The sequence below is a fragment of the Electrona antarctica genome (genome assembly GCF_951216825.1).
Source record: "Electrona antarctica genome assembly, chromosome: 22".
Taxonomy (NCBI): domain Eukaryota; kingdom Metazoa; phylum Chordata; class Actinopteri; order Myctophiformes; family Myctophidae; genus Electrona; species Electrona antarctica.
The window spans coordinates 14,521,884-14,544,893 of NC_136805.1; the positions used below are offsets into that span (position 1 = coordinate 14,521,884).

The 23,010-nt window shown below is 40.2% G+C and overlaps 1 protein-coding gene across 1 annotated transcript; it reads left to right on the forward strand.

Annotated features, from left to right (window-relative positions):
- On the forward strand, positions 1–7,850 carry LOC306914991 (cilia- and flagella-associated protein 52-like; the record flags this gene model as incomplete). Its single annotated transcript, XM_079492234.1, has 3 exons — positions 1–161; positions 503–605; positions 7,809–7,850. The coding sequence occupies 3 exons, from the start codon at positions 1–3 to the stop codon at positions 7,848–7,850; spliced, it is 306 nt and encodes a 101-aa protein (XP_079348360.1).
- Positions 7,851–23,010: the final 15,160 nt, after the last annotated feature.

Consider the following 23,010-nt stretch of genomic DNA (forward strand, 5'->3'; position numbering starts at 1 on the left):
ATGCTGCAGGTGCGCGTGTGGGAGCTCCTGCAGGGCCGCCATCGGCTGCAGGAGACCATGAAGGAGCACAAGGCTGCCGTCAACTCCATCAAGATCAAGAGCGACGACACGGAGTGCGTCACGGCCAGCTCTGACGGCGCCTGCATCATTTGGGACTTAGTGTGAGTATCCAAATGCACACACGGCACGTATGCACTTGGAAGTGTACCTCAGCGTGCATACACGCACGCACGCACGCACGCACGCACGCACGCACGCACGCACGCACGCACCATTTTCTGAATGCAAATGCAACCATAAATATAACATGGACTTCCAATAATTTTTGTAGCCCGAATGTCCAAAATCAGTGCACATTTATGTTTCAATGTTTTATGTGATTTTCTATGATTTATACTGTCTTTTGACTTGTGTTTTGCCCACATGCACAACTTCTTCCTACTATAATAACTCTTGTTGTCTACTCTGCTTCTCTGTTCCCTGTGTTCTCCTACTACCACAGGCGGTTTGTGAGGAATCAGATGGTGCTGGCCAACACGCTGTTCAGATGTGTGTGCTACCACCCAGAAGAATTCCAGATCATCACCAGTGGCACAGACAGGAAGGTACGATTCAGAACCAGATGAGAGATGTCAGGGCTTTTGAAACGGCTTGATCACACTGAGCCCTGGCCCTGGCGAGAAGCTGTGACAGTGAGAGGTCTCCACATTAACCCTATATTGGGCATGTCACTAAGCGAAATTTTTCCTAAAATGTTCCATAAATGTTTACTCCCCCAAAAATAGCAATGATCCTTATTGTCCACTCATTTCAGGGTTGTAGCTGTAATTAGTTTAGTCTTTTACATAACAAGAAAAGGAACTTGCCTGATGCATGGTATTGTGATGTTGTTTATGACTTTCTGCCTGCGCAATAATTCACTTCAACCAATAATTTCATTTTGAGAGGCTCCGTGCATCGTCAACTGCAAACCTCCAGGGACAATAACTGTCATTCAGAGCAGAAAACTGTGTACATGACAAGATGACCTCTGACCTCTCTGACCATAGGCCTGCTCATTTGCATTTAGAGGCATAATAAGCATACTAAATGCAATAATGTTTTGGTTTAGGGATACAGATGAATGACAGAAACTCACCTGAATAGAAACCAATTAGGAAAAAATAGAACAACAGCATAATAATACGGAGGCATCATTGCTTAAAGCTTTGGTAAGATACATTAAAGAAATGTTCACAACTGTATTGGTGATTATTGTACTCTTAATTCTGAGAGACGGTAACTCTTAATTATATAAAGTCTTTGATCAATTACTCATTCGCTGTTGGTTAAGATTGTGTGCCAATGGCCTTGTGGTTAAGACACATAACATATAGCAGTGGTTACAAAACACTAGTCATTTAATTTACTGACAGGATTTGTGGTTTTTTTTTTTTTGAACTTTGTTTTTATTTCAAAAAATGAAACACGAACAATGAAACAGAAATCAAACATAAATGTGAATACAAGAAAACAAAAATACATAACAAAAACAGAGACAATAAAAGAAATCAAAGAAAAACAGAAAAACAACTTGACAAACTTCAAAAACACAGCATTCCTCAGACAGTACAGGACAAGGCAGGGAACAGCAGGAGACATGACTCTCAATACAATACAATATACAGCAGATATCCAACATACGAAGCATTTTTATAGACTCAACAACCCCTACTCAGCACTCTTAGACCTCTACACATACACCGAAACACCCAAGTACAATATTACAGAAGTCCATTTAAGTATGAAACTTTCCATTTTTAATTGTAACCTTGCCGTCATTTCCTCCATTATATAAACCTGCTTCAGTCTCTGTTTCCATTGGGTTATAGTAGGTGGTTTTACCTCCCTCCAATTTACTGTTATCATTTTCTTAGCAATCAGTAAAAGTATCCTTAATATGTAGCTCCATCCACGCAACTCCTCGGGTATAATTCCCAGCAGAAATAACTCGGGTCCAGAAGGAATATTCAACCCCAAACACCTTTCAATTTCCTTTTTAACATTTTTCCAGAACCCTGAAATTATTGGACAATCCCAAAAAATGTGTGTATGGTCTCCAACTCCCCCACAATTTCTCCAACATAATTCTATGGATGGTGTTTTCACGTATGAAGAAATGACCAGAGGAGTATTGAAATATCTAGTTTTGAGTTTCCAATCAAATTCCTTCCACAACTGGCTATTTATTCCCTTGTGACAACCTTCACACATGTCCTCCCAGGTTTTGTCTTCAATTATTATATTTAATTCCAATTCCCATTTATCCTTAATGTACCATGTATTTTGAGAAACATCATCCAGTGCTTTATATAAATTAGAAACATGTTTTTTAGTTGGGAATTTTTTTTCTGCAATACCAATGAAATACACCTCAATTTCGTTTGGGGTTTTCCTAACCAGCTCTCTCTCTCTATGATCCATGATATAATGCCTTATTTGGAAATATCTAAATAAATCACTTGAAGGGAGTTTAAATTTCGTCTGGAGTTGAGCAAAGGATTTAAAAGTTGTTCCCTCAAATAACTGATTTATGGTTTTAAGACCCTTATCAGCCCAACGACTGAATCCAGTATCACTTATGGATGGAGAGAAATCAATGTTACCCACTATTGGCATTGCCCTTGAAACTGACCCTGGTCCCCACAGTGTTTTCCTAACTGCTTCCCACACCTTTAATGTATGCTTTATCCATTCATTTCCTATTTTAATTTTGTTTTTATCAATAGTTTTTTTATCAAGGAAGGGCAATGCTGACAGAGACACCCCTTTAATTGTGCTCTGTTCTATTCGGTTCCAACCTGTCTCTTCATCATTACCTATCCATGCGACAATTGCAGTCAGCTGAGCCGCCCAATAGTAATGCTTTAAATTGGGAAGGCCTAGGCCTCCCCTAATTTTTGGCAAAAGAAGTGTTTTGAGCCTTATCCTGGGCTTTTTATTTTGCCAAATAAATTTAGAAATCATTCGATCAAGTGCCTTAAAGGTGGAGATGGGTACTCTGACAGGCAAGGACTGAAACAAGAACAGAAGTCTAGGCAATACATTCATTTTCACCGTTTCAACTCTACCCAATAAAGAAAGGGGAAGAACATCCCATCTCCCCAGATCATTTTTAATGGCTCTAATTAATTTTGTATAGTTTGCATCAAATAATTGTGTGGGATTTGGTGTGATTATAATCCCCAAGTACCTAAACCCCTGTTTAGACCAACGATATGATACATCTTTGTTTAGTTGTGTAGGCCAGGACCCAGAAATCATCATTGCCTCCGATTTGCTTTCGTTAATTTTATAACCTGAAACGGATCCATAACTTTGCAGGCACTGCATGAGTGGGGGGATAGAGAGCAGTGGATTTCTTATGAAGAGCAAAACATCGTCAGCGAATAGCGCCACCTTGTGGACGAACCCACCATCGTCTGGAATGCCTTGGATCTGAGTATTTCGACGTATAGCTTCAGCCAAACATTCTATACTAATTGCGTAGAGAACAGGGGATAATGAATCTCCCTGTTTTACGCCCCTCTCAACCTTGAAAAATTCTGAACAGTGACCATTAACTCTAATTCTTGATTTGGAATTATTATATAGCAGATTAATCCAAGAAACAAATTCTTCTCTAAAACCCATTTCCTTTAAAGTCTCTTCTAAAAAGAGCCAATCTAATCTATCGAAAGCCTTAATCCCATCGAGGCTAAGGAGCATCGATGGGTCTTTATCTCTCGCTGCTAGTGACTGTATGTTTAATGCCCTCCTAATATTGTTTGTCCCTTGTCTAGTCCAGATGAACCCCGTTTGCTGAGGATTTATTAATTGTTTAATGTACTTTTGAATTCTATTCGCCAATATAGAGGTTAATATCTTATAATCCACGCACAAAAGACTGATTGGGCGGTAACTAGAACACTGTATGGGGTCTTTTCCTTCTTTATGTAGTACCGTGATGATGGCTTCTGACCACGACTTTGGGGGGTCTCCTGATGATAATACACAATTATATAATTTGCATAACCTAGGAGAAAGTTCATTTACAAAAACCTTGTAATATTCCCCTGAAAAGCCATCTGCACCTGGAGATTTGTTGTTTTTCAAGTTGGAAATGGTTTCTCTTATTTCCTCCTCAGTGATGCGCTTTATTAATTTGGATGCTTCCCCCTCTGCCAATTTATTTAATTCGAGAGGTCTCAAGAATTCAATAATCTTTTCTCTTTTAAATTCTTGTTCTTGACCCTTGTATAATTGTTCGTAAAATTTGGCAAAGGCATCCGAGATCTGCTTAGGCTGCGTTTCAACAAGGTTGGTTTCGGGGTGTCTGATTTTGGCCACAGCACGACCAGATTGGGCCTTCCGGAGTTGAAAGGCCAACAACCTGCTCGCCCTATTTCCCATTTCATAATATTTTCTGTTAGTGTACCTAAGTGCCCCCTCTGCCTTATACGTTAACAACTCATCCAATTGTTGTCTAATTTCTTTTAATTCTTCCAGTGTTTTCCCATTCCCAAATTGTTTGTGTTCTTTTTCTAGGATTTTTATTTTGTTTTCCAATTCTTGTTGTTTTGCAAGCCTTCGCTTTTTTATTCTCGCTCCTATAGAAATAATCTTCCCTCTGATTGTGGCCTTACCCGCATCCCAGACTACTGAGGGTGAAACACTCCCATCATCATTTATAGCAAAGTACTCAGAAATGGCACCCATTATTTCCTCCTTAATACTAGCATCTGATAGTAATGAGGCATTAAGCCTCCAGTACTTTAAGTGGTTGACTAACTCAAAGCCAACTTTCATAGAAACTGGGGCATGGTCTGAAATAGTGATCTGTCCCATTGTGCATTCCCTAATACGAAAAAGATCCTTCTTTGACACACAAAAGTAATCCAACCTAGAATAACTCCCATGTACTTGGGACATAAATGAAAAATCTCTTTCATTCGGGTGAAGATGTCGCCATGCATCCACCAAGCCCAACTCCCTCATCATGTTTGTTAAAGCCATTGCCTTTTTGGATAAAGGTTTCGTTGATGACGGTAGTTTATCCCACTTATTACTCAAAGTACAGTTCTGATCTCCTCCCATGATTATGAACCCCTCTCCGTTGTCTGCAATTAATGCAGCAATTTTTTTACTAAACAGAGGACAATCCTCGTTCGGGGCGTACACATTCAAAATTGTGACCTTTATGCCTCCTAGCGTCCCAACCACCATTACATACCTGCCCTCTTTATCCTGGAAGGTTTGCTCATTGCTGTAATATACAGATTTACTGAATAAAATAGCCACCCCTCTCTTCTTTCCACCCGCACACGATGCCCCGTACACTTGATCTACCCACTCTCTTTTAAGTTTTGAGTGTTCAATCTCAGACAAATGAGTTTCCTGAATCAAAGCCACAGAGCACTGCAATTTCTTCAATTGACTAAGTATCTTTTTCCTTTTTATAGGGTTGTTAAGTCCCTTTATATTATAGCTAATAAAATTTAAATCTGCCATATTTTTTGCTTTTCATTTTAACATGCCTCCCCTCCTCACCACACAAGCCCAAGTCTGCCTTACAAACACAAACAATGAATTTAAGCTGTATAAACACTGAGTCCCAAAAGTATGCCAAGAAAAATGAGAAAGTAAAGTAAAAACAACAATCCAAATTCCCCATAGAATGCTTCATCCCCAAAACAAAAACACACATAAAACCCCCCCCTATGAGCATTCTGGGTAGAGAGAAACTCTCTTGGTTTGCACAGAGTGCAGTTGCAACGGGCCTCCACCTGATGTCGCCCTCATCCCATTGCTTGATTCGCATATCTCTTAAACTTAGAGCATGCATAGGTTCCCCCCCCTACTCGCACTAAAACCTATCTGAAATTAAGAAAAAAGGAATACTTTGCCCCCCCCCCCCCCCCCTCGGCAGGCATCCCCCTTGATAATAAAATAAAACAATATTTGAGGATATTCCCTTGTCTCTCTGTCCCCAAAATATGCTTGTTACCCAACATACACTTGAGAGATTGTTATTAACCAAACAATAAACAAACAAAAAAAACCTCAGTATTTAGCCTGCCGCCCCTCCCCTAGAAGAGACAATCCAACACTGAACTAAAAAATTATGTCTACATTTGCTGTCCCTTCTTTACCCCCCCCCCCCTGGTAAGCCAAACCCTCATATGTACACACTCAAAAGATTAGCATAAATGTATTAGCCTCCCTGGCAGGATCATATATTATTTCACAAAATTCACATAAATCAAAATAATACAAATTAACAAATCCTTAGACTGACTTCCGTTTTTACATATTTCCATCTGCCACCCCCCTCGCACCCTCACCCAAAGCATTCCCCTTCATTTCAAATAATAACCATTGCCTTATATATTTTTTACCTTAAGTCCTTATTATACTAACAAATGATTCAATTTATCACTACATCCCTTCAGATGATACTGACCTCCTGGACGTTCATAGATGTGATTCAGAATATCTAGATAACTCGCTGTCCTCGACGTCCCTGGATGAGATACTCTGTCTGTTGCTATTCTTGGTCGTCCTCTTGAATGGTGGGTCTGGTGTCATCGGGATTTAATTGACTGCCTCTTTTTATGGCTCTGATGTCCTCCAGGTTCAGCTGACGGCTCCTTCTTTTCCCTCCTTGCGTCTTCCACCCGTCCTGTGTCAGCTCCCTGTCGAACACGTCTTGTTCCTCAGCATCCACGATGATTCCAATCTGCTTCAGTGTCTCTCTAGCATCCAGTAGAGATGGGAAGACCCTCTCTCCGGTGTCCAAGAAGATCTTTATTTGGGCCGGATAGATGGTGCGGGCTTTGATTTTCTTTTCTTTCAGCTTTTTAATCACTTCCCACACCGCTTTTCTCTTTCTTTGTAAATTATGTGAATAGTCATGGTCAAACGCCACTCTTCTTCCCTCATACTGGATGTTTCCCTGTGACCACGCTTGCTCCAAGACTGTCTGTTTTACCCCATAGTCCAGGAAGCGAACGATTATGGATCTTGGTGGTGCTGTCGGCTCTTTCGGTTTGGGCACAGTGGCCCTGTGCACTCTCACCACCCTTACAGACAGTTCTTCTTCCAAATGCAAAGTTTCACACATGAATCCTTGTATAAAGCCAGGCATATCATTCTTTTCTGCCCCTTCTTTAATTCCAAACAAACGAATGTTGTTGCGTCGTGACATATTTTCCATTTGATCACACTTAGCAGCCAGGCTGGCCTCCTTTTTTAGCAAGTAAGCTAATGCTCTGTCATGTAGCACGCTTCTGTCTTCTGTTTCACTCACTCTTTGCTCTGCCGTAGTGACTCTCTGGTCCAGCGTGTCCATCCGTTGTTTTATTTCAGTCATGGATGCCTCCAGTCTGCTCAACGAGGTCTTTGTGTCTCTATAAAAGTCACTGTTTTCCGCTCGGAGCTTCCGTAGCTCTGTTAGCATCTCCGACTCCACGTTCCCTCCACCAGCCATGGCTTGCGATGATTCACCGGTTAGCTTCAGCTGTGTTAGCCGTAGCTGCCTTGTGTTTGGTCTTAATTCGGACCCTTCTGTGCTTCCTTTGCTAGAATCTTTCGTAGTCTTGCCTTTCACCATTCTTTGACGACCATTTCAGTATATTTTCGAACTCATTTGTTAGGTTTTGATTAGTTTTAAGGCTATTTTTTAAATAGGTTCAGCGGAGCTAGTCTTTCACACGTCTGCCTCGGTCATGACGTCACCGGACAGGATTTGTGGTTTTAATGTAGTATGTATGTCATTTGTCTCTGCTCAGATTGGTTACTGGGAGGTGTATGATGGCTCGGCCATGGTCTAAGTCAATCATAGCCAATTAATTACTATCAACCAATAGTAAGGAGCATGATCCTAGATCAGAGACATCTAAACAATAAGGAGCACAAGGTTCAGATTCTAGATCAGTGATGTTTGAGTAACTGCTGCACCCTTTGTAATGGTTCTTGTCTCCTCTACGTCCGTCACGTCCAGGTGGAGACGACCAGCTGGTGAAGGTGTGGAACTACATGGATGGCGAGGTGACCCATGTGGGCGTCGGCCACAGCGGCAGCATCACCAGTGTCAAGATCTGCACCAACAACCGCACGCTGGTCACCACCAGTGCTGACGGGGCCATTCTCAGGTGGAGGTTCCCCCACCCAGTCTCTCCCTAGAAACACCGTCCAAGCTCAGGAGGACCTACACTACAATCTGCATACGGTACTCAAACCCTCGGCCTAACCTCCCCAAAATAAATCTGTCCCATTCTGACCAGAGGTTTTTTTTTTTTCATTGTTTAACAACACCCACTTTCTAACGATAGGAAAGGAAAAACTGTGCCAGAGACAGCACTCCACCTGCATACGTGGGTCAGTGACGTGACACCCCTAAAAAAGTGTTTTTTAAAAACCTTTAAATAACAGGAATAAAAATAATTTACTTTTGTTCTACTCACTCTCATCTTTATGGAAACATATTTTGTTTTTAGATATTTTATTGGAATCAGAATTTATTCAGCATTTTGTTGTACTTGTGCCTAAAATCATCATATGGTGTGACATGACAATAATTGTTTATAAAATTAAAATGGAGTACACCTTTCTTAAGTTACTCACTTTATCAAAGTCCTTTATCATAACTAACCTGTAATCCACTATAGTTTTGTGAAAATTACTTCAATCTGTATATTATTTTCGTAATCAACACTCAATGTGAGGCCCATGTTGTCGGTCTTTCAACATATTTTGTAATTATTGTGACACAACTTTCTCTAAAATTACACAAATATTTGTGACTCTTCCTGATAATATTTGCTATGTAATCCATGAACATTAATGGTTTCATCATTAATAAAGGTGTGATTTTTTCACTATTTGGAACGTCACACCAAATGATTTAGTGTCACACCGTATGATCATATCTTCATTTCTCAAAGCAAACTGTGTTTTAACCTAACTATTAGTGAGTACTGAACTTTACAGATTGATTAGACAATTACTCAGGAAAAACAGCAACAGGAAAATTGCTTTAACATTGAATAACATGCAAATGACTGAATAAAACAAAATTAAACACATTTTATTGTGGATAGTTGCAGATTTTAGGTGAAGCTGTTAAAACAAATGTTTAAATGGACAAAAGAAACATGGGTCTTTGTTATTTATTGTTATATCTGTAGGAAAATACAGTTTGCATCATATGGTGTGACAAAAAAGTCATATGGCGTGACAGGCAGACAGTCACACCATTATGATATAGTGTCACACCATATTATGTTTTCTGCACTTAACATAACCTTGAGGCTACTAGCTACACATTAGCATGCTAACAACATGCTAGCTATAACAAAGCAACATAGATTTACATGTAATTATGACCAAAAAATCTAATAACTTTAGCTTTTTTAATGAAAAAGGTGTCACACCCACAGACACTCTGATGAGTCGCATTGGTCAGCGTTCCAACAAGATCGTATTTCATGGAAATGTTAAAATGATAATTCACCACAGACACCTGTCATGCTATTGTAATGCAAGTGCTGAGCAGCCTTACTGAAGAAGGACCTCTCTATCCCAATGGGTGTCCAAACAATTGCCTGTTGAAATTTCCCAAAATGGTGTCACACAATATGATTTTGGTTTGGGGGACAAAATCTTTTTGATCAGAAATTACTGAAAACATTATGCTTGGACTTTGAAAAGATTAGGCTCACAAATAGACATCTATATTATATTTATGGAATTTTTAAAATAATTTTAGCATTTTTTCCCCTTAGTTTTATTCAAGTTCCTACTTTGAGAAACAGGGCCAGGACAGTCGCACCATATGAGTTTTGCTATGTTTGGTTGAAAATTCTGAAGAAATGAGGAATGAAATGTTTTAATCTTGAGTATGTTCACATGAAGCATAATGTCCTGCACAATATTCAGAAGGTTTTTGACAAATATATATTTTATTTATACGCGTTTGACACTGAGGACAGCAAAGGACAGCATGTCACGTCACCCACCCACATGTTCTTTATTTTAATTTTCTAAAGATATTGTTTTGGCTTTTTCTGCCTTTATTGATGAAAGTAGTCTGACAGGAAATGGGGAGAGTGATCGGGGGAAAACATGCGGCAAAGGCTGTATCCGCCTGGGGCCTACATGTCCTATTTTGATGATGTAATGCCCTATTCTGTCTACATGGAGGCAGTATGATACACCAAAAATACTGTGACTTGATGATTCTGTCAGGACTGTTAAGTAGCAGTCAACATTACAACATTAGCCAAAGTATGCCTAAATAAGAGATTTGGAGGTTAGACCATTTTATAAGCAAGGTGCAACTTTGGACTTTTGAATGTATTAAAACATTTATATATTGTATTAAATTCCGTACACACAACTGTCAAAACAGCAGCTCAAATTGACGCCATCACAGAGAACGGTTGTTCATGCGCACAAAACTGAAATGTTAACAATTGCAGTAATACTATACAAATATCGTTTGATATTGACAATGAAAGAAAGGCTAACATTTTGAAATGTACCACCTTGTGCTGTTATACCAGTTGAATAGAATGTGACGTACTGTATGAACAATGCTGGCTATGTGTGACTGGTCTTTTTTTATTTACTTATTTTTCTCAAGGCGTTCTTAATGTATTGTATGCTTATGTGTAGTCTATGGTGTGTACTGTACAACATTATATAGCGTTGCACATATTTTATACTTTGGCTATGAACTGATTTTAATAAATCGTGAACATTAGCTTCTAGAGGTCCCCGCAACAAAATATTTTTGAGATGGGGATCTGCAACCAAATACATATAATGGTGGGGGTCCTTGACATGAAAATGTTTGAGAATCACTGGCTGTAGAAGGCTAATTCCTGGATGGGGTTTAAGCTCATACATGCTGTCTGCATGACCCTCTGCTTTGCTTTGCGGTTGAGGGCAGTACAGTTATGGTGCCTCTGTAGAAGACCTGTAGGACCTTGGGGCCTCATATCAAACTTCTTCAGTCACCTAAGGTGAAAGGAGGAGACAGTTATGCACACAACCATGCACATGTAAGAAAGGATAGGTTCGCACACTCGCACGCACACACACAGGGGGGGCCATTTATCTCTGCCTCTTCCTCAAACTCTGTCAGTTTGAATTAATTCATTTCATCGTGCATAGTCCATGAAAGAACTACTATAAATATCCATAAAATACTTGTAACAATGTACTAGCAAAAAATATTATATTTGTACAGTACAATGTGTAGCCTTCTGTATTGTACATCACTCACAAGATGGTAGCAATACTTATTGTTACCATCTTGTGAGAGATCTACAATCATTTTATGAACATTGTATTGTAGGCTACTTGCAAAATCTCACAGCCGGCTTCAAGTAAGGCACTAACCACACTTAACTAAAATTGGCCCATTCTATGCCTCTAAAAATGCACCGAGCTACATATCCTGTTCACACACCAGCATTAGTAGTCTTGGTGGTCTGTCAAACAGTCAGAGGCAGTGGTATGGGCGTATGGCCAACCACAAACTACGTAATTCTGAGAGCTGCTGCTATGTGGCTTTCTTGTTTCCTGCAAAGCATTGACATGGAAACTATACCACATATTGTAGCTCTCACACAAGAAGACAAAAGAACATGTTTAGCAACTTATATCCTGTAGTGCAATGTCTTGTTTTGCATTTGTTTTTCAAGGCACACCTCAAAAGGTTGGTGACAGGTGCGTAGGACAAAAGTGTATAATAAATGTGTATCTTTGAAAAACAAAGAAAAGGACCCATGCACACACTGTCGGAAACTTGCAAAAAATGTTGCTCTTTTTTAATTCAACGTTTCTGTCGTTAGACCGTCATCAGGATGGACAGATTGTCTGTCCTGATGACATACGTACTGTACTAGGTATGTACTGTGTGTAAGTAAGTAGCCTTGCCGAGCCATGAGGCCCATAGGGCAGGAGCCTATCTCCTGTTTCTGTAGCGTGAGGCAGCTTGATGTACAAGTACACCCCCTGGACATGACGCTAGTATGTCGCAGGGACTTACCCCCAATCCAACCCTTGATGCTGAGTGTCAAGCAGGGATGCACTGGGTCCCATTTTTAGAGTCTTTGGTATGACCCGGCCGGGGATCGAACCCCGACCTCCCAGTCTCAGGGCGGACACTCTAACCACAATGTACTGTGTGTACTGTATCATAAATGTATGTATTATCTAAAATACAATAGCTGTCCGGAACTACTCTACAAATTAATAGATTGAATAGAATGCAATTATCATGACAGTGTCATAGCAAGGCAATTGTTGTTTGTACAGCACATTTCAACAAGGCAATTCAAAGTGCTTTACATAAAACATTCAGTGTAAGACAAAGTGCAAAAGGAAACAATTAAATGCAATTAAAACAGTTTTTAAGATAGATATAATAGTTCTTGCTATTTCATTCCCTGTAATATCTATTTGGCATATTATTTATTATAAATATTTTCATGCATACAGGCAATGAATTAATTGAGACAGCACCTTGATGCCAAAATATACATTATATAAACAATATACATAGATATTTATACTCAATAAATATCTTTGTTTCAATCCAAGCGTTGCCTGGAGCTTGAACTTGGAGGCTATTTAATAATGACACCAGGACATTATTATTATTAAATTGTTTTTATTGTTTTTTCTAAACACAAGACATACCAACATACATACTGTATATACACCACTAGACTACACATAAGCATACAATACATTAAGAACGCCTTGAGAAAAATAAGTAAATAAAAAAAGACTGAAATACAGGACCAAAACAGACACACAATAAAATAAAGTAAAATAAAAATATAAAGGTAATAAGGTTATATCATATTGCATCACATTACAATGTTCTCAAACAGACCGTCACTTGCTATACAAGAATAAATAAACTATTAGACAGCTGTCCTACACCTGAACATCCTCAGCTGGGTATTTTTGTTTAAAATAGTCCAAAAATGGCTGCCAAACCTTATAGAATTTCTGGGCGGAGCCCCTGGTGGAATATTTGAGCTTCTCAAGTTTTAGGTGTGCCATCACATCTCCGACCCAGGCACCCAGCGTCGATGTGATGGGGGAATAGCTGATTTCCAATTGAACAGAATAAGGCGTCGGGCCAATAGGGAGGAGAAACCAGGACATGAGCATAAAAATACACACAGACTTGTAAGGTCATGTAATCTAATCTACCGGTAATGTTACGTGTGATAGCTGACCATTTTGAAGTGCTTCACTGCCAGTCTAATCTCACACCAGAGTATATACACTCAGAGTTCAATTCTCTCTTCTTAATTTTTTTCTTTCCTTTAGCTTTCCTCGCAGGGAAGTCCAATGCTGCATAGTTCACTTCTTTAACAGCATCATCATCATCCTGGGGGAATACAAAATGTATACCAGAGATCAGAATCACTTTAGTCGTGTCAGAGTCGTGATTAAATCATTCCATTTGAATGAATAAAGACAGATACAACGGTATTGATTCTTGACTGACCATAACCCTGGCCTACACGATGCCTGAGTACTCGCAGTCAGGGAGAAGAACATATAATAAACAACAAGTATGAAAGCTTTGACTGCGTTGGTATCATTGTAGGCGAGTTTTCTGAACTACTGGGTGGGCTGTTGTAAGACAACCATCCCACCAGTGCATTGATGAAACCAATTATGAGATCTGACAAGTGTACATGTATCAATAAAAAACTGGATTGGTAAGCAGGCAGTCGGTGTTTATATAGGTTAGGTTATATATAGTGTGAGTGTGTTCAGTTCATGTAGGAAACCAGTTCATGTGGGAAAAGTGGAATGAGGAGTGCTTGTTAAGCCGTGCGTCAACCCCCAGCTGGGGTTACCGTGCCGAACGGCAAGAGACGAGACCGGGTGGGAAGACAGGCTAGTCGTATTTTACCCCAGCCCCGATCACGCCTCGTTCCATTTTGCCCCATATATATATATACACATGGAAGGAGGTGGAGCTATTTTTTAATCAGGCGGCAATTTTGAAAATGTTGGAATTCTGCGTGGCCCAAGGTTGATTATCAATTACAGTAGGGTGTTATGAAGCTCATCTGTGCCAAATTTCATGCTTGGATCAACAACTGAACTATCATGTCAATTTCCTGCCTGACTATTGCCAAACAGTATTTACTTGTATACTGGATTTGGTTACTTGAAAAATCATTAGGCCTACCTGTTCACTTGACTGATGGACAGCTGTCTGGTCATGACCAAGATGAGACAAAGGGTTCAGTGTTCCTACAAGTACAAGCAGAAACCTTTATAATTCAGTGTTTCTGAAGTTGGGACCCAAAAGTCTGTTGCGACTTACTTTTGGTTAATATCATGAAATATACTTTAGGAATAATGTGTTGGAGATTACCCATTGTGACTTTACAAATAATGGATTAAAAAAAACAAGCAATATATATATATACATAATGGATTATAATGAATAATAGGAATGAAAGGAATCTATTTTACCGTGGCAATGTTCACAAACATTTTTTTGAGTTCTGGTGTAAATAAGAACAACAATCGCGATCACACAGCATGCCAGTAGTAACACCAGTACGACCAGGACAATGACATGAGGATCCAACTTCTGACCTGGAATCAGAGAGAAAACAATCTATCAAAACTGTTAACGGTTAAATATATCTTTACACAACAACTATACATAACATGAATATAATACCATATCATAATAGATTGTCTTATGAAACAAATTAACAATACAAGATTAATTCAATTACTGTCTTTTTAAATTGCGTTCAACTTTCAAGCCTGGAACTACAAATTTAAATCTCTTCATATGGTGAATTATTTAAATGCAGAACCTATACTGTAATGTCAGTGTTTGTATCATGTTTTTTAATTCCCTTCAGCTGAATACATGTTTCTCCTTTTGTTGCACTTTGATATTGTTTATTTATAGATGTGCCTTTTGCTTTTATATATATAAAAAAAGATCAGGTAGAGACATAAAATCTGAATATTACAATTTGTATATCTTCTTTTTTATACAATAAATACATTTTACAGTGTGCAGGTATAGCCAGGCATAGTCTTTTTTCTTGAATGTTTATCACATAGCTCCATCACTACTGTTATATATATATATTAATTTTAGTTATAGTTATAGTTTAGTTTAATAGCCTGAAAACAAATGCATATCCTACTTATTTCCAGTTTAACTCCTTTGCCAAAGAGTATCTCTCCACATGCAGCCACAGCACAGTAGTACATCCCAGCATCAGAGGAGAGGACACTGTCCTTGTAGAGACTGTAGACACATCTCTGTGGAGCAGAACCAGCCTCGGTTTCACATCCTCTACTCCTGGTCCAGTGAGATGAAACCATGCCAGGATGGGACTCATTTCGGAACCAGAACACATTGTGTCCTGATTGTCCTCCAATACACTGGGCACCTTCTTCTCTACTCCCAGACATAATCCAGCACTTGAGGGTCACCCTGTCTCCGAGTGGGACCAAGGTCTGGTGGATCGACCTCTCGTGGTCAGACTCTGTGAATGCAATAGAATAATATACAATAACCTGGACTGACAAGACACAATAGGCCTATGTATGTAATAATTGTTCATTATGTCAACAGTACAATTTAAGGCAGATAAGTGGTAAAAGTATCAGAAGAAGACCGATATAGGCCTATAGAGACTGAATGTGACATACTGTACCATTTACAACCAAATATGTGCCGATGTCAAATTTCATAGAATATGAATGTTGTCCATGTTGACAGAAGTATGTTGCTTCATCATCTTTATTGACATCTCTGATTGTTAGATTGTTTTGAGCATTGCTTTCGTTCACAATGAAGCGTGAGTTGTTAAACTGTCCATGAAAGACTGTTTGGCCAAACATTGAAGAAGAAATGTGTTGGGGCATATGTCCAAGACATTGCTTATACCAACGATAACGAGTTCCTCCCGGGCATCGTAAGGTGATGGTTTCACTGATTTTGACAATTCTCAAAGGGATCTGCTGGGGAATCTGTGTCGTGACTGAAGATCAGGTAGCAGAACAATGGTTGTCCCGAGACACAGCAAATACAAAATAGAGAAAAAATGAGAATTATCGGTTTAAAAATAAATGCAAAAAAAAAGAAACAATTAGGTTGAACAATAAATCAATTAAATTAAAATCAAAAAACATAATGAGCCTTTGAATAATACATAAAATGCAGTTCAGTATAGTGTTTAATATTTTGATCTAAATATGGGTCTTACAGTAGAGCAAAATGGAAGATATACTTACACACTGTTCTAAGAAGAAGCAGAACAAACAATTTGTCAGTCATTGTGTTTTGACGGAAGGCTGCCTCAAATGAAAGGTTTAGTCTGATGATCAAGGTTTAGGTAGGATCAAGTAGAAAATGCATCATGTGACTGGGAGGAACATGAAAGGTACAGTATCATGGCCCAACCCTCCTCTGCTGCCATTGGGGTTTATAGTTACTTAGAACCACATTAAAGAATTAAGCTAGCAAATCGATCAAGAACAAAATAGATGAGTTGAGGGTGATGATTTTGATGATTTATACAAATGCGTATAAAAAAACAACTTCTACAGAGATTTACATGGAAACCACTCATGCAGAACAGTTGTCTCGTCTGTGTTTCGTATGGGAGGATCAGGGCAGAATTAACCCCTATAGTGGTGCCCCGGGCTATGACCCGGTTCGGTGTCCCCGGGACCGTTTTGTCAGTGGAGGGTTGTGAGTCGTAGTCTACTTGCCAGCCCATCGAGCCCAATGTGAACACGGGCATTTTGAGTAACCTAAAGTTTTATGCTAGAAATGTTGAGTATGGATCCCCAGTATTTAGAAACAGTGCCTGTTGGGCACCGGTCTACTCGTTAATGATGCAAATTGTAAATGCATGGCCCACCCAGTTATACAATTTTTTATAACTCAGCTGCTCCTGCACGCTGTTGTGCGCCACGCATTGGTTTGCGGTAGGCTCGGGAACCTTTCGGCATGTTGCAATGAACAAAGGTTGTCTGTAACTGAGTTAGAGTACAAAGTGACTGTGAAAGCGTGGAGCGTGTAAGTAATCAACTGGCAGGTGTGGGCAATTCCACAGGGGTGGGGAATTAGCCAAATGAAGGTTTTGGCGTTGGCATGTCTCTGTGTGAGCTTCTTCTTAAGAGCGAGGTCGCGCTTCTTAATACGGCACAGTTAAGAAGCAGGAGCTAAACTATATCTGGTGTCCGTGAGGTCATATGTAGAGTTGCTGGCCGTCTCCGTAAATGAAGATCTAGGTGATGATCCAGTCTTCTCCATGTATGGCTATCCAGGGTTTGATGAGGTCAGGGTCGTGATCTTCATATATGGAGATCCAGGTGATGATAGTCAGCTCCACATATGGAGATCCATGTGTTGTACCAACTTGGTTCATTTGAGGGTTTGATGAAGTCAGATCAACATATGGAATGTCAGCACAGGTCAGCTCCAGGAAACCATTTTGGTGCTGTTACTGTAATTGTTTGGCACACAATGGTGGAGGTACCAACACATTCTTTTTTTTCTTTCCTTTTTAGTATTTGTATGGAGGGATAGACAGTAGGCTGACAGGAAATGGGGAGAGAGATGGGAAGGTGACATGCAGCAAAGGCCACCGGGAACGGGAGTCGAACCCACGGCACACTGCCAGACTGGATCACCAGCCAAGGTGCCTGGACCGCCAAGCCACGGCCCAGGCCAAGACTATAGGCTATATCTTGCGCCACCCCTTACCCCTTATCCCTAAACCTGTTTACCATTTTTACTATTTAGAAAAATCTTTTAATTTTAACTTTGTTCAAATAGCCGATCTACAAGCTGTAGATTGGCTAACTATTTTAAAAGATTTTTCTAAATATCACACCCGTGTGAAGTGAGGGGCGCTCTTATCATTATACATCATCATACATAATCTCATGAACAACTGAATTGATGTGATTGGTTAGCCGATTTGTTCGTCTACATATGACGTACATTTTCCCTTCATTGTCAAATGCATTTAATGTTCGTGTTGCCACAAATTTACGTCATATTTGGCGGACATTTGACCTAATTTCTCCTTCCATTGTCAATGGCAAAATATTGAGAAGTGTGAGGACAAAAGCTGTATATAGGAGGGGCTAGCGCCCCTCAAAAATTCTATTTTATGTCTATGGGTATTTGGAGGCGTGGCCATATATGGAGTTATTTGTCAGGCATGCCCAACTATGGAGTATATGCAGATGTCATAACATAATTATGATGTCAGAACAGGCCAGCTCCATAAATGGAGATGTCCAGAGCACATGGGCAGGGGCCCTGTCCAGAGCCCGGGCAGAGGCTTTTATGCTGGTTCTGGACAACCGGCGATCCGACAGACTTGACACCGGGCACTGCACTCCCTGTGGTGGTGTGGAACGCGTGTGTCAAATTTGAAGTCGGTTCAAATTCGAACTTGAACAGTTCTTGAGTTATGTGGATTACAGACGTACGCATGTACACACAGAGACGTGCTGCTTTTATATTAGGATATTGTGCAGCCCTACTGTACATACTGTGTACTGTCACACACCCACACGCACACACGCATGCACACACACACACGCACGCACGCACGCACGCACACCACACGCACAGACACACTATCATGGTGGGAAAAAAAGTACATTGTGGGTGTATGGGATTTTTTCTCTATCACATTATCACTAAACACAGGTGAAATTCACCCGAACACCTGCCTGTAGAAAAAAACAGGTATGTGGGCAGGGAAACAAACCTACCTCTAAGATGTCACTGAGCATCATGAAGGTACTGAAAGACCCACCCACATCAGACATCAGCAACATTATGAAAATTGCAATTTCAATAGTGCTTCACACTAGTCCAAAGCTCGGGCCCTTATAATTTCTTTCTTTTTTCTTTCTTTTTTTTTTCTTCAGGGAAGGCATTTTAGCTGACCCTACTCCTCTATGTAATACTGGTTGTTCTTTTGTCTTCTTGCAGTACAATATGTGGTATTGTTTCCATATCAATGTCTTGACATGGAAGAAAAGCCACATAGCAGCTCACAGATGTAGGTGGCTTTGACAGACCACCAAGGTTGTTCACGCTGAATGTTGGTATCAACAGGATGTGTAGCTCGCGTGCATTTTGGGGGACTTTAGTTAGTGTAGCTGACATCTTTCATTTTGGTTTCCAGGGCAGGACAGGAAAAGACCCCATCTTAAGTTTTGAACAGTTTCAACTTAACAGTTAGCGCCTTACTTGAAGTGAACTGTGGGAATTTGCTAATAATGTACAGTTTCATAAAAGTATTGTGTATACCTATCTACAATAGGCCTACATCACTAACAAGATAATAAAAATATATACAAAGTGTTAAGTGTAGCTACAAACAGGACTATTTTTGCTTCACTTAGTTTAAAGTATTTCATGGATATTTATAGTGCATTTTTCATTAGCTACTACTATGCACAATGAAATAAAATAAATAAATGAAAACTACTTCTCTACTCTGCCTCTCACTGCTAACAAAGCCAGTGCTTGAGAAAGAATCGGAGAAAATCACCCCCGTAAATTCACACCTTTTATCTCAGCTTCCCCTGTATCGTGTGGTTTGCTGGTGTGTATGTGTGTGTGTGTGTGTGTGCGTGCGTGCATGCATGAGTGTGCGCACATGCATGCAAGCACACACATACGTGTGTGTCTACATGTGTAAATGTGTGCCTGTATTTGTGCATGTATACAGTATACATGCTCTTGATTAAAGGTTTGTGCATGAATGTGAGTTTGTGTGTATTTATCTGTTCATACACAAACAATGTGCACCCACACACTATAGAGACTGTATCTGTACATGGCTCGCTGTGTGTGTAACAGTCTCCTCCTAAATGTGCATCCCCTGTCAGGTGAAAAGAAGCGGCTTGAACTCCTCATGCAATGAAGAAAACATGAGGTTAGTCCATTGCTCTCCCCAGGTTGGCAGAGGGAGTGTAGCGCCCAGAATTACATTACGGTAGGCCTAGATAATTGACACTGGGTGAAAAAATGCGTTACAAAAAATGTGGGATAAAAATGTGGCTTAAACCAAAGGTACAACTAGAAAAAGTGCCCCTCGGGGCACAGGTCCCCACCAGGCCAGGTCAGGTTGTGGCCTCCTGGTGGCGCTATAATAGGCCAATGAGAAAAGTGTGCCATTTCTTCTTACGCCTTTGATGGCAATTGGATGATTTGAGGCATTTTGATATATTCCTCAGCCTAGTAGGAATGTGCGTGAAAGATTTCACGTAAATTGCAAGATGTGTTCATGATTTGAGGCTTTTTGTTAAAAACGGGCCAATCCTGCAAACTTTGAAAGCCAATGGTAATCCTTTACCTTAAACAACGCTTTGTCCCAAGACTCCCAACGCAACACTTTGGTGTGGTTTGGGCTCGACATGTTTGTGCCAGCATGTGCGATTAGATTTATATTATTGATCGCCTCTTGTCTTGATTGTTTAAACATGACGCCATGGGCCGCTATGCTCGATAACAGACTTGATAAGCCCAAAGCTTATTGATATTGGGTTCTTTCGGGTATCGGGTTTCGAGCTCCATCCCTAGTGATGACACAAAGCTAGAGTGCTGTAGGGGGACGTGGTTGACCGGCACACCTTAAGAATTTTGTCTACTTTGTCGGTGCACCATGTTTCCTTCCGGACCGAAACACAGGAAACAGGTAGTGACACCCGAAAAACAGAGCAGAACTCCAACCTAACAATCATCAGCTAGAAGGTAATCCAATTCATTTCACTCTACTAACCGGGGACAATAAAGTTCTATAGTAATCTATGTAATCTAACAACTAAGACCTTCTCTTATGGAGGTCCACAGCTTAATATGTTTAGGAGTCCTTTACATGAAAATGTTTGAGAACCCCAGGGGGTATACATTAGGTTGGCATTGGTGTAAATACAATATTGTTCCTATCAAACGTAATTTGTGTGTGTGTGTGTGTGTGTGTGTGTGTGTGTGTGTGTGTGTGTGTGTGCGTCCGTGCGTGCACGTGCGCGCGTGCGTGTGTGTGCGCATGTGCATGTGTGCGCGTGCGTGCCAGTCCAACCAAACAACTGTGATGAACTTCAGACAATAAACAGGTTGTCAGTTAAAACGGTTTATTGAATCAAACTAATTACAAAGTAAAGTAAAGATAATTTGACAAAAACAACACAAATCAGTGATTATAGGCTATAGTAGCTTTGAGCCGAATGCGAACAAAAATAAAAGCCTGGGTACCGAGGTCACCAATGTAGCTACAACATCTGAACGGAAGGAATCTATCTCTTACGTAGGATACCTGCCTGTACAAAAGACCTGCCTTTAATTGTACCTGCCTGTACAATAAAGACTATACAATAAAGACTACCCTGAAACCTAGTATCCAGGGAGTGTATGTGAATGGAAAATAAAGACCAGTTATTTTTTCACCTAAACATCATTGATGTTCATTGTTTAGTCTTACAATGCCATTGGTCATGATATTTGCATATAAATACCCCCCACAAAGGCAGAAATTCACACATCTTCAAAATCTCTGGACAATTTTTAACCTTTAACCTTTAACCCTGAAAAAAGTAAGTAAAATGCCTGTAATATATATTCTTTGTGATCATTAGAATGTCTAGAACATGTACATTTATTATTGTGACAGATATCCCCCAAATGTAAATTATTAAGTACAAAGTAGTAGTAAGGTTGAAATATCTATTTTGCAACTAGAAATATATCCGGGTCTTGCAGGGTTAAGGGTAAATCAAACAAAGCCAGGAGCACACCTGGGGGCAGAGACAGAAACAGACTAATAAGTCTCTCCAGAGTAGCCAACCAGGTGAAGCTCCTCCCACTAACGACCTCCACGCTGCTGTCTCTTCCTGAAAGGAGACGAGAGCATGTAGTGAGTAACAGTAGGAGCCAATTAGAACCAATCAATGAAGAGGTAATTATGAGTTCATACGTATGAGGTTGTACTGCAGATTGTGCCAGGACATCATATGTATCCTGACCCATAGTGGCTAGTTGTAGACTCTGATAGGTGGAGTCTGGACCTGTGGTGTGTGCACCTCCACGCTGCTGTCTCTTCCTAGAAGGGGATGAGAGCACAAGCAGTAGGACAGTAGGTGCAGAAAGAGAGGCATAATTTAACCAACACAACAATCAATAAAATGGTGATCATGAGGTCATACTTATGAGGCTGTACTCTAGATGTTTGGGTCATGACGTCATCCATAGTGGCTGGTCGGAGATTCTGATAGGTGGAGTCTGGATCTGTGGTCTGACAAATGTAGAGGAGGGAATACATTTGCACACGCACACAATTTGTCCTACCTCTCCATCCTAACTGTCAGCATGGGGAAGCTAGCCAGGAACAATGTCCTCGGAACAGTTATTGGTTCAGTGTTTTTTAAGGACAGCATTCAGGGGTCGTACCAGAGTTACTGAAGCACACTGACTGACGAGCTGGACTTTACCTGTGTGTGTGTGTGTGTGTGTGTGTGTGTGTGTGTGTGTGTGTGTGTGTGTGTGTGTGTGTGTGTGTGTGTGTGTGTGTGTGTGTGTGTGTGTGTGTGTGTGTGTGTGTGTGTGTGTGTGTGTGTGTGTATATATATATATATATATATATACATATACATGGAACAAGGTGGAGCTATTTTTTAATCTGGCAGCAATTGTGTTGGAATTCTGCGTGGCCCAAGGTTGAATATCAATTACAGTAGGGTGTTATTTCATGCTCACCAACTGAACTATCATGTCAATTTCCTGCCTGACTATTGCCAAACAGTATTTACTCGTATACTGGATTTGGTTGCTTGAAAAATCATTAGGCCTACCTGTTCACTTGACTGATGGACAGCTGTCTGGTCATGACCAAGATGAGACAAAGGGTTCAGTGTTCCTACAAGTAAAAGCAGAAA